This window comes from Lissotriton helveticus, chromosome 3_1 (assembly GCF_964261635.1).
Source record: "Lissotriton helveticus chromosome 3_1, aLisHel1.1, whole genome shotgun sequence".
Taxonomy (NCBI): domain Eukaryota; kingdom Metazoa; phylum Chordata; class Amphibia; order Caudata; family Salamandridae; genus Lissotriton; species Lissotriton helveticus.
Window position 1 is genome coordinate 413759095 of NC_136061.1, and position 12306 is coordinate 413771400.

The 12306-nt window shown below is 42.1% G+C and overlaps 1 protein-coding gene across 1 annotated transcript in view; it reads left to right on the top strand.

Annotated features, from left to right (window-relative positions):
• The window catches only part of KIAA2012 (KIAA2012 ortholog), a 758941-nt gene that overhangs the window by 365700 nt on the left and 380935 nt on the right, over positions 1-12306 (top strand). The window contains exons 11-12 of the mRNA XM_078680227.1: positions 2458-2586; positions 3306-3377. Coding sequence (XP_078536353.1) covers positions 2458-2586; positions 3306-3377 — 201 coding nt within the window. The remainder of the gene's footprint in view (positions 1-2457; positions 2587-3305; positions 3378-12306) is intronic.

A 12306-nucleotide genomic window follows, 5' to 3' on the forward strand; every position in this document is an offset into this window, starting at 1 on the left:
AATCTAGGTTCCCTGCTTAATCTTAATACCTCACAGGTATTATCATCTAGGCTTTACGTGAACTGCCCAGACTGCATAGGTTAATTAGAGAGTGAGTAGTACGCATATGTTCTCTTTTGGGGACATGGAGTGCCCAAATCTGCGGGAAGCACTCAAAGCTGATAATACCAGGAGCCTCGTCGGAGGCTGCTGGGGGCCCCATCATCTGCGGCATGCTCAAGCATGCCCCATATAACCACCATGCTTGTTTCTAACGAACCTTGTTTTGTTTTCCATACAGGATGGCCAGTATTTGTTGTTTTGATGTGTTCTGCTAGGTCTTAACAAGAAAATGTCTTCTTTAACCCACTCACAAAAGTGGCCTAATGCTAAATGGAGCCCAGGAGATAGGACTGAAAAAGGAAGAGTAGGGACATCCAGCCGATGTGCTTGTGGGTGTTTGGGGGTAGAGAATCTCTAGGATTGGGGAGCTCGGCCCTCCTACCAATTGGTGAAGAATGAAGGAAGCGCCATAAGGTGGCCAATCACAGAGCCATTCATTTCAAACCAACCGTTCCATGGAATGTAAATGGTACTATGAGATAACCTTTTTGATAGAATGCGCATTTTTTTCATAACCCCTGGCAACCACGAAATATACTGCCAAACATCATACTGGAGCATCAAGAATCTTAACTATGAAACCACCAAAGCACCACCAGAAGCAAAATCAGTGTCCCATTCAGCAGTATCGAAGCACGAGGCTGCAAGGCCATGCCCTGCAGTCTGAGGCTTCTCTCATAGACAGAGTAGGGAGGTCTGCAGCTGCTGACTCACTATGAGCACACTACTTCTTTGCATAACTTCATTCTAATCAATAACTGAGGCCAGTGTAGGTCCCGGTAAACTGTTGTAACTCTTTGCCATGCTCTGAGACTTCGGTTTCTCACAGATGTCCACTGACATGGGAATCACACGACCTTCATACCTTCTTCACAACTAACAAATGGATCAACTTCCATCCTCTAATCAGATGCTGGAAGACTTTCTGGTGGTTTCCTCCTGCTAGAAGTACGAAGTAAGCGTTGCTCTCCGACAAAGGTGACGATCTCACATCCTCCTAAGTTGTGGCAATCAACCCCTCCCCCACTTTCAGGCAAGCTGGGGTTGAGGAGTACAAGCTGCCCTCTGACCCTTGAGCAAAGCCAGGAGTGTGTACAGACGGACACCCTGTAAAAAAAAAAAAAAAAAAATCAATAAGTAAATGGGAACTTTCTCCCCTGCCCTCGGGCAAGGTGGGGCAGTGTGGGCGCCAACACCACCTTTCCAGTTCTGAGCAAGTTTGGACAACTCTGCCGACACCTGGCAGCTCGTAGCTTTATCACTGAAATCATTATTGTGAAAGTGGAAAATAGCACCAATGGCAAAGCTACCTTCAAAAGCACCTCCGAATGAAAACCCTGGTTTCTCATTTTAAACGCTAACACATACATACAGAACTGACACGCAATGCTCAATGGCCAGCTTGCTTTTGACACATAAAATACCAAATCAAGAAAAGTCTCCAGATGGAGAGGCGTGCAACGCCCGCCTGCTTCATGGATGTAGTTTCATTTAACCTCTTTTTGTTCTTCATGACTAAAGTTAGTTATGGTTATGGGGTGATTCACACTACATTAGAAAACCACTTGTTTTGGGACCCCCTTACTACTTTACTCCCATGATCAACCTACAACGAACTGGGCCAGATGTAGGCCTGGATGCTGAACAGTATCGTTTCCAGACTTTGGTAGAAACGGATCACGAAGGACAGTGCTCCCTGCTCAGGGTCATCTTTTATTGTCTGCTCACCTTGAGCTGATGCGATCCAGTACAGAAGCATTGGTCAAGGAGAGAGGTCTGAGGAGATGGAAAGGCCTTTTAGTTAAACCTGGTTAGTTTACTTAAAACATAACCAATAGGGGTCAGTGGTGGTAAAGGCAGTTGTTTTTGCTATTCCTGTCGGGCCCCTCTCTGTCAGGAAAAGCGAGAGTGTCAGTATGTTAGCACAGTTGAGGTAGGTACCATTAGATCAGTATTCACAGGCACTGAGGCCACCCAGCGAGGTGGGGCCATCCTGAGCTGTGGACTCTCCTGTTGTCCCTGTTCTCCAGTCAGGAGGAGAACAAATTAGCAAATGTCGCCCTTATGTATTCTGGCCCATGAGGGCCCACCAGATTAAGAGAGTTCTCCAATAGAGAAAATAGACATGTTTGGACAAATTACACAAATACATATATGAAAAAAAATGTTTATTATATTTTTACAGGTTTAATTTTCACTGTATTTTATATATGTTTAGGCATATACGTTTTGTCTTTGCATGCGTTTATGTAAATATAGAAAATGATTCCTTTTCATCTATTATGCACTCATGCTTTTTCCCTCTGTTTCGGGCCTCTGTCTTTGCTATGTCAATGATGTGTTTTTTTCCCTTAGACTACTGTAAAGGCAGCTCTGTGGGCAGCCTCATCATGGGGCCTGATGGAGAAATCATCTGCCTGTCCTTTCTGGGGTCTGCCCAAGACACAGACGTCCCTGTCCAGCTTGATTTTGTTTCAGATGGAGGTAAGACGCAGCCGATGGACTTCTTCCATGCCCGGTCCCACTTCCAGGTCACCCACCCCTCGAGGTACTTATTTTTTCTTTCTTGTGTCTTTCAAATGCAATTATATTCACATATAGTTTAGCAGCCCTAGAGCACTGGTGCATTTTTGCCTTCACTGCACACAAGATTTGTGTGAGTCACTTTGGTGGCTTTGACCGTGGTCTCCAGTTGTCAGAGTTAACCAAAGCAGGTCTAGAACTGCCTTACAGGACTGGTCAACCAGGAGTACTTTTTCTTAGACTACAGGAACATGAGAAGAACCTCAAAAGGTTTGAGTATCTGTAGATTGCGAAATGTAATCCATCATGTCAGGAGAAATGAGGAATCTTGGAATCAACTAAAGAATGATGTGCTTATTCAATAAGATTGGAAAGAAAAAGGTTCAATGTCTGCCCTAGAAAAAGATTATGTAGAGTGCCAACAGACACTCCGTGGAATACCTTCTCTGCCGATGAGCTCCTGGTGTTGCCAATCACTATTCAAAAGATCCCGTTGAATGCGCTCTTAGAGTGCCATCGACGGACGCTACTTTTTACCTAATAAACATCAGTGAAAGGCTGTCCGATAACGGTATCTAGGATCCAAAAATAGTGCTAACCTTCCTCTAGATGAATCATGAAGAAGGCATTGTCTCTTTGCATCCAGGTGTAATATGCCATTGTGTCCTTTTTCCCTCCAGCGCACCTTTCGATGGTCTCCGAAGCCAGCCAGGAGGAGGATTGGCCAGGAATTCAGCAAACAAGCAAGCGAGGTAAGTGTCCTTGGGGCACTCGTAATCATAATTACAGGTTCCTCCTCTCCCTATAGCTGTAGTTCATTATTCCCATTGCCGAGACGAGAGCAGGCAGTCACTGGTTCTCCACAGCAAGGAACACTTACTAGGTAGGAGGTGAGGTTGTGAGATCATGGATTTTTGTTTTCATTTCCAGTCCATGCTTCACCACAGATATCCTCTACAATCTTGGACCAATCATTTTGAGGTCCTGTTACTTGATCACTTTGATGCTTACTTGGGTGTGGAAGGGGCTCCCCATGAGAACCCCCGTATACTAAGCAGACCCCATATACTAAGCAGTAGCTGTCACACATGCTGCTACCACGTAAGCGGCCCACAGATCTTAAAAGGCTCCTGACAGGAGGAATACACTATTATCCACCTTCATCTTACATAATAGATTTAAGTGTTAAACATACATCGAAAATGTTATTTCACCTAACATTTGACAGTATCAGACAGTATTTTTATTGTGCATTAAAACAAATGATTTGTATACCGCCCTCAGAAAGTTCTATCTGCCTTTTCCAGTAAGTAACTACATGTGAACTAAAGTAACACCCTTCGTCAAGTGAATTAAATTTTTTTAATGAAACCTCTGCATCCTTTGTCTGTGCTGGGTAACCCCTGCTGGCTTGCTTTTTAGGCTCTGGCGTAACTCGCCTTATAGAAATGCCCGCTGTATCCCACCCAGTAGAATAGCTCTCATGGTGTTGAATAGTTCATGTATGATACTCCTATGCACTCTTCCAGTGCGTTCTCTCTAAAACATGGTGTGGTATCAGACTATTGTGGGCTAAATATCGTCTGACAAAAACATAGGGTCCTAAATATTGGGGTTTTTTTTAAATCACCTCATTAAAGCAAATATTTGTAGACGATGTTAAGCCCATGGTATTTATGTCATATGATCATTTTTTTAATCTATGTTCTGACATACAGCCCCAACACATCATACCCAAATTCCTTTTTTTTAAAGATTTTTTTTTATTGTTTTAAAGTCAGCAAACAGATCATAAGCAAAAAAAAAACAATCCCCATAATTCATATAGTTTACATTTTAGCATTTTTTGTCAAATATGATTCCTTTACACATACAACAAAAATAAATTATCATCAATCAGCAATCTACAGACTATTAACTTTAAATCCAATTTGTTATAGGAGACCATACATTTACCCCAAAAGTTTTCTTTCGAATACCTTTCACTTTATACAAAGACATCTCTAAACGATATATAGACAATAATCTAGCTTGCCAATTGAAAAAAGTTAGTGGATTGGTATCTAACCATGAAGATGTGATACATAAACGAAGGATAAATAAACCCTTCTTCAGCTACCGACCACTCACCACCGACATTTTCTTGAGCACCAAAGATTACCAACCCAGCTGATAGTTGAACTCGGATACCCAGACTATTTGTAATAAAAGATTCTACTTCGTAAATAAATTGAGAGAGTTTGGGACAAAGTAAAAACATATGGGGTGCATCTGCCGCCAAGAATCCACATCGGTTGCATTTATCTCCCCTGGTTGGGTTCCATCTAGCTAATTTACTCGTCGTATAATAAAGCTCAAAAATAGACATAAAATGTTGGCTTTTTAGCGAGCCATTAAATAATATGTGGGTGGATAATTCAATACTTCATGCCATATTGATACGTTCAACCCCCAGTTTTTGTTGCCACTTTAATTCCCAATCTTCTAAATCATCCTTCGTTTTATCCATAAATAATTGATATATAGGCCCCATTTTAGCTCTTGATTTAATTACTTCGAAGATTTCTATATTATTAAGTATAATCTGACTTGGGGTTATTTTCTGCTCTACAACACTCCGTAACTGAAAATATTTGAAAAAGTCAGTTCGGATTAGTTTGTATGTCTTCTGTAAATGCTCAAAAGATGCCAGCTGGTGCCCCTGAAATAAGTCTCCCATGTTGCTTATTCCAGCACTATACCATCTAAGCATTACTTGATCTCTAAATATCTCCGGTAATAGAAGACAATCCTTAAATGGAGTATAAAAATTCAGATTAGCACCAACTCCCAAATATTTTTTTGTTTTTCTCCATACTTCTAATGCCGATATAACAACTTTAAATGTTGTTCTCCTATAGTAGCTGGGTTCAATAATCCGATTAAAACATTGCCTCACCTCTGATCCCAATAACATCTCGTATATGGAAGGAGCTGCAAAGTTTTCTGTGGGATCTTCCCGCAAAATTAACACCCCCATATGCTGAAGAATACCGATCCAATGATATAAGCGAAAATTAGGAACACCCCAACCTCCTCTTTCTCTGGGTAACATACAATATTTGAGGGCTCGCCTAAAACGGTGATAGCTCCACAAAAACCTCGAGCATATTCGTTCAATACGGGAAAAAAAGGAGGTAGAGATAAGTAAAGGAATAGCACGATATAAGTACAAAAATTTAGGGAAAATAAGCATTTTTAAAACATTGCTACGCCCGTAAATAGATAAATGTAGATTATTTATCCTTTCTAATGTCTTACTGACTGAACCTATAATTGGGTCCAGATTTATAGGAATGATATCCTCAACTTTAGCAGTTATTTTAACACCTAAGTAAACTGCCTCAGATTCAAAAAGCATACCTGCTGGGCGGCCAGCCTCTGAATGAATCATTTGTGTCTTGGAGACATTTAATTTATATCCCGAGTGCCGTCCAAAAACTTCAGCTGCTTCGATAATCCTGGGGAGAGCTGTGGTGATTTCGGAGGTCACCACCGCAATATCGTCCGCATATGCGAATACTTTAAATAACCCATTATTTATCTCAACCGGTTTAATTGCCCTCCAAAGTAGCTATAAAAGGATCTCTGTAGACGGTGAATAACAAAGGGGCACAAGGACACCCTTGTCTTGTCCCCCTTGCTATCGCAATCTTCCCTGACACGTTGCCCGCGATACGGATAACTGCCAATGGATGACAGTATAATGTCTGAATGGCCGTGAGATATTCTTTCGGAAACCCTCGGGACGCCATGACCAACCACAAAAACCTCCACGAGACCCTGTTGAATGCTTTTTCAGCATCCAACACGGCCACGCCAACTGGAGAATTAGTACCCTGCGACCAATCCAACATGGAGATAATCTTTTTAATATTATCTGTGGTATCTCTCTTCTGAATAAAACCATGTTGTCTTTGTGAGACTAATCCCGGCATGAGTTCATTCAGCCGATTAGCAATGAGCTTCAAATATATCTTACTGTCTATGTTCAGTAATGAGATGGGCCTGTAAGACCCCAATTCAGTAGCAGCCTTGCCTTTTTTCTTAAATACAACAATAGTTGCATTTGTCCATGATTCAGGAGCATTACCAGCATAAGCTTGTTGGCAAACGTCTAATAACTCATTTTTTAAGGTATCACTAAATGTGCGGTAGAATTCTAGTGGAATATTATCAGGGCCCATGGCCTTTCCTAAAGCTAACCCCAATAAAGCCTGCTCAACCTCACTGCACACTGGAGAGGATGATAAAATATTTTTTTCCGTATCAGACAAAACTTCTGGTGTCAAATCTTTCAAGTATTCATCCTCTTCCTCTGTAACTAAATCTGGACCCGACTGGCTATATAGTGATTGATAAAAACCTTGAAAAGCTTCCAAGGCGCCCTCCTTAGATTCCTGCATTACTCTGTTTATGTCAGTAATTTTCTGAATATTGTTATAAACTGCCTTCTCCCTTAATCTCTACGATAACATCCTACCCGTTCTTTCATTAAATTCATAAGTATCTTCCTTATGCTGTGTGTATTTTTCCGCTATCTGATCAGCAATATTGAAATATGCTGCGGATCTTTTAATCATGAGATCTCTTTGCATCACTCTGGGATCTAAACCCGACTGAATTGTTTTAGCTAATTTCCGCTCTGCCTCAATAACCATATCAAAGTCCTTTTTATGTTTAACTCATTTCTTTTTACGTTTGAAATTAGCAAAGCTAAGAGTTTCACCTCTTACGACTGACTTAAATGTGTCCCAGACTATAGAATGTTTGGCTGTTCCTTTATTAAGTTAAAAAAATTCAACAATAATCTTGGTCATGTGTTGACGATACTCTTGGTCTATTAATAACTTTCTATCAAATGACCAAGACTGCCTTTCTACACTAAACCCGGGACCTATCATGAGCTCTAATACTACAGGATTATGATCCGAGATCAGCTTCGGCTGTATTTCAATATTAGCTTTTGATAATATTATTGGAGCAGCAACAAAATAATCTAATCGAACAAACTTAGAATGGGGTGCGGAAAAAAACGTGAACCCTGGGTCATAAGGGTATAATAAATTCCACACATCTTTAAGTCCGTGTCCTATAATCAGATCCCTTAATGATGCAAACACCTGCTGTTTCTTACCAAAATAGGCCTTATTGGCACCAATATTCAATTGCGAATCGTACATTAAAATCTCCACACATAATCAGCGGCTGAGGCCACTGAGCCAATTCTATGTTCAGATAATTCATAAGTTCAGGATCATCCAAATTAGGACCATAAACGTTACATAACGTAAATCTAAACTGATTGATCACAAATTCAGCAATTGCCCAGCGACCCATTTATCAGCAGCAGTTTTTATACTGATACTCATCCCACTTTTTTTGAATATCGCCACCCCTCTCTTTATTATCGTTTGTTTGGAACATACTACCAATTCCATCCCTAGATTTTTCAACAATCCCCTATTTGCCCAGGCTACATGTGTTTCCTGTAAACATAATAAATCAATATGTAACAGCTGGACAGTTTTAGCCAAGACCTGCCTTTTCTTGGGATCATTAAGGCCGCATACATTCAAAGTGCAAATCTTTAATTTTCTATCCATAATGAAAAATAAACAATAAACAGTATGCCCTCGGTCCATAGTGCAGAGTCGACTCTTCTAAATTTTTCAAATAGCCTACCCCGTTGCTTAATCTTTGGTTTAAACAAAACTGCTACTTTCAGTTTTGCTTGATCTGTTGCTGAATTTTCACCCCCCACCACCGAACCCCCAAACCCACCACCTTACCCCAAAAACCCACCTCCTTCCCTCTCCTATCCCTCCCAGCCACCCTACCCACCCTACCCACCATATGAGGCCCAGGGACTAACAGTCCCTGCAATAAATGGAATGCCGTACCCCCCCAATCCGGGAACCTTAAAGGAAAAAATGTATTAGAAAGGGAATAACAACCTATCCAATATCATGAAGGCAGACCAAATTATAAAACCTACTATATAGTCGTTAAGCGTTTTTACAAGGATTCCAAATATTCCTTAGCCTTAATTTCAGACAAGAAAAATTTTGTTTGACCTTTCATAATTATTTTAAGTTTTGCAGGATTCTGCAGATACACAGTGGCCCCTTTTTTTGAAAAACAAGATATCAGCTGGTGCAGATGCCACCGTTTAGTCACTGTGGCCTGACAAAAATCTGGCCTTTCAAAGAAACTACACCCCTTAGCTAGTGCTTTTTTCTCAGGCCTAGCTAATGCATATATTTCTTCTCTAGCAAGGAAGTTATTAAAGCATACTAAAATTGCCCTTGGGCGTTATCCTCACCCTGGCGCGGCTTCCTTACAACAAAAGGAAACTGATGCGCTCTTTGCACTTCTCTTAACCAGTCCCATGAAGTCAACTCGGGAAAAGCTTCAGCTAGTAATTCAGCAATAAATGTCCTCACATCAGCCCCTTCTTTGTTCTCAGGAATTCCTAAAAAGCACAAATTGTTCCTACGGGCTTGATTTTCTAAGTCCGACAATTTGTAAGAGAGGTCATCCCGATGCGCTCTAATAAACTCAAGTTCTAATTTTTGGGTTATATTCTCTTCTTCCAGTGCCAAGATTCTAGCCTCCGCCTCAGTGACTCTATCAGCTGTTTCAGTACAAATTTTAATTACTCGCCGGACAGCATTCTTCACTTTAGAACAAGTTGCCTGCGTACGTGAATTTTCCGCTTTACTTTCAGCACGGTGACTCATCATTGTGTTGTAAATTGTAGTCAAGGTAATCTCTACAGGAGTTTTTGGGTCATTATCATTGTGATTCTTCTCAGCCTCAGACCTAGTTTCTGGTCTACCTTCCTCCGATGTTTTCATTAGACCTCCTACGTTTGCTTTTGAATTTTCAGGGATCAAGTCTATATTTTTAGACTTAACACGGTGCGACCCTCTTTTCTTTCATGTTCTGACCGTGGAGACACTTATATTGGACGAGGTTGAGTTGGGTCTTAACTCCTCCTCGACGGAACTACTTTCAACACTATAATCTGCCCAGTCTTTGCTCAAATTAGTGCTCTCATCTGATGAGGGATCTGATAGTGAGTAAAAATTGTCTCCAGTTTCTTGCAAGGCCATCACTTCTCGTGTAAGACTGTCTCCCATGAAACCCGGCACATTTGTTTCCAGCATAAAACTGTCCAGGGTTCCAGCCTGAGCCACATTATCATGAACTCCATTTCCCATAATACCGTTCTTAGCACTCGCATTATGTATAACAGTGCTTTCCGGATTTATAGTGGTTTCAGGGTTTATATTGCTCTCCTTAGGCTTATCTGTACAATTAGAAGACATGTGCTCATCTCCGCCAAGAGTATGTTCAGCCGTAATCCTATCTTCATATTGAGGTAGTTCTAAAACACTAGTCTGGGACACGTTTTTTTTGCTGACTGCTGCTCAAACATCGCCAGGAGGGTGTGAGTTCCTTGTTTAATAGTGCGTGGAGGTGCTACTGACTTCCCAGAGGGCTCACCCCCCCCCCTTTAACATTGCTGGGAGCACTGTTTTTTAAACAATTCTCACCTCCTCCGTCGGTACCCCTGACCGCGTTTTCGGTCGCTTCCTTCATTGCGAGTTGCTCCTTTGTCCTGCCACTCCGAGTGCCAGCTTTTATTTGCGTCTTCGGCGGCATTTTTAGGCAGACACGAGCTTCAGCTCCTCCGTGTCCGTGTTCTATGCTCCTCTGCCAACCGAGCAACAGCGCAGGAAACCGGCACAGCAAGGCTCGCTGCCGAGGAAACAACAGGCTAGTCAGCATCCGCAGAGCCACACAGCCCCCACAGGTGCGCCGCGTCACTGAAGATCTCCTCTGAGTTGAACTCCGATCACTGAGCACACGCTGAGGGAAGAAAGCGTCTCTACAACCACGGATGTCTCCGCAGGGAACCTTCCTCCGCACCAGCCGGCAATGTAGTGTCCTTGACAGCGTCTCACCTTCCAAAAATTACCCGGGATTTACCCATCAGTTTCCATCGCGGCAGTCAGCACAAAGACAAAGATGGAACAGTCTCGGTCCCACCGGGCACCACGGAACCTGCCTTCAAACCACGAGTAGGTTGAATAGCCATGTAGAGCAGACTCCTCTTGGGACCCAGAGCTAGGGGATGAGCTGCTCACACAGCCCACGCCACGGGCGCTGTCTTGCCTCCTTGCCTTTTTAATGAAACCTCTGCATCTTTTGTCTGTGCTGGGTAACCCCTGCTGGCTTGCTTTTTAGGCTCTGGCGTAACTCGCCTTATAGAAATGCCCGCTGTATCCCACCTAGTAGAATAGCTCTCATGGTGTCGAATAGGTCATGTATGATACTCCTATGCACTCTTCCAGTGCGTTCTCTCTAAAACATGGTGTGGTACCAGACTATTGTGGGCTAAATATCATCTGACAAAAATAGAGGGTCCTAAATATTGGTGTTTTTTTTTAAATCACCTCATTGAAGCAAATATTTGTAGACGATGTTAAGGCCATGGTATTTATGTCATGTGATCATTTTTTTAATCTATGTTCTGACATACAGCCCCAACACATCATACCCAAATTCCTGCATCTTTTTTTATTCAATTGTGAGCATTTCTTCCTACATTTCATCTCCCAACTGGCGGAGTTAATCTAAAATTGGAAACTCCTGTTATTCAGAATGAGACAAGTACATCCTTCTGATGGTAAGGGTCAAAGGGACCAAAAGCAGTTTCCATGGTTTTCTTCTACCTCTAAAGGAAATTTGTCAGTCTTTTTGGGTGCCTGTGGGTGTGGACAGACTTGTATGCCAAATACATTTTTCCTATTGGAAGAACACCATTGAAATTTCAAAATGTGGGCATTTTATTTATTTTTTAGCTTTGTATATTCAAAAAAATAGTGTCCAGGCTGTATTGTGTTCAGCATGATCGGCTACCGATACAGGGATTGTTTTTCCAGATATCACATTTTTTCTTTTTTATAATCTGGGAAGCAATTCAAGACCACTGTGGTTTTCAACCAGTCAGATGATTGGTCTGAGATGGAGAGAGCCTGGAAACCTTTTCTGAAAAGCACCTAAATGGCTGAAGGTTTCCAAGACAATCTGCTCTTCACCCAGCTGAGTGTGTTATATGCTGCTGTTGTTGTATCGTGCCTTCCCTCGTGCAAAGGACAGGAGTGATTTGTTCCATCCCATCTGATTGACTGTCCCACCAGCCAATCAGAGAAGCTGAAATACAGACCACCCTATAAGTTCCAGGCAGACGTGTGTCTTCAGTTGGACCTTTATCTGGTTTTGGCAAGTTTCGTGCATGAACAATTTGAACCAACTATCAAGTATGAATTAAAGTTCTTCACTTCTACGGGCTGTATAGAAGGTGCCCCGTGCATACAGCAGGCTGCTTTGCCAGATTCTTGCACACCTGATGCACTTTGGTATTATTGCAACCCTTTCTGTAATACGGATCACGTGGGTACTAAACGTACAAGAGTGTCACAAAAAAGAAATGTCCCCTTATTTGTATAGGGCTGTGGCTCCATTCAAATGAGGGAACCCTTTGCCCCCCCGCACCTTATTACAGATGTGGACGCACAGGCTAGAAAGCTGTCGGGAAGCCCTGTGATTGTGTGCACCTATGGCAAGCAC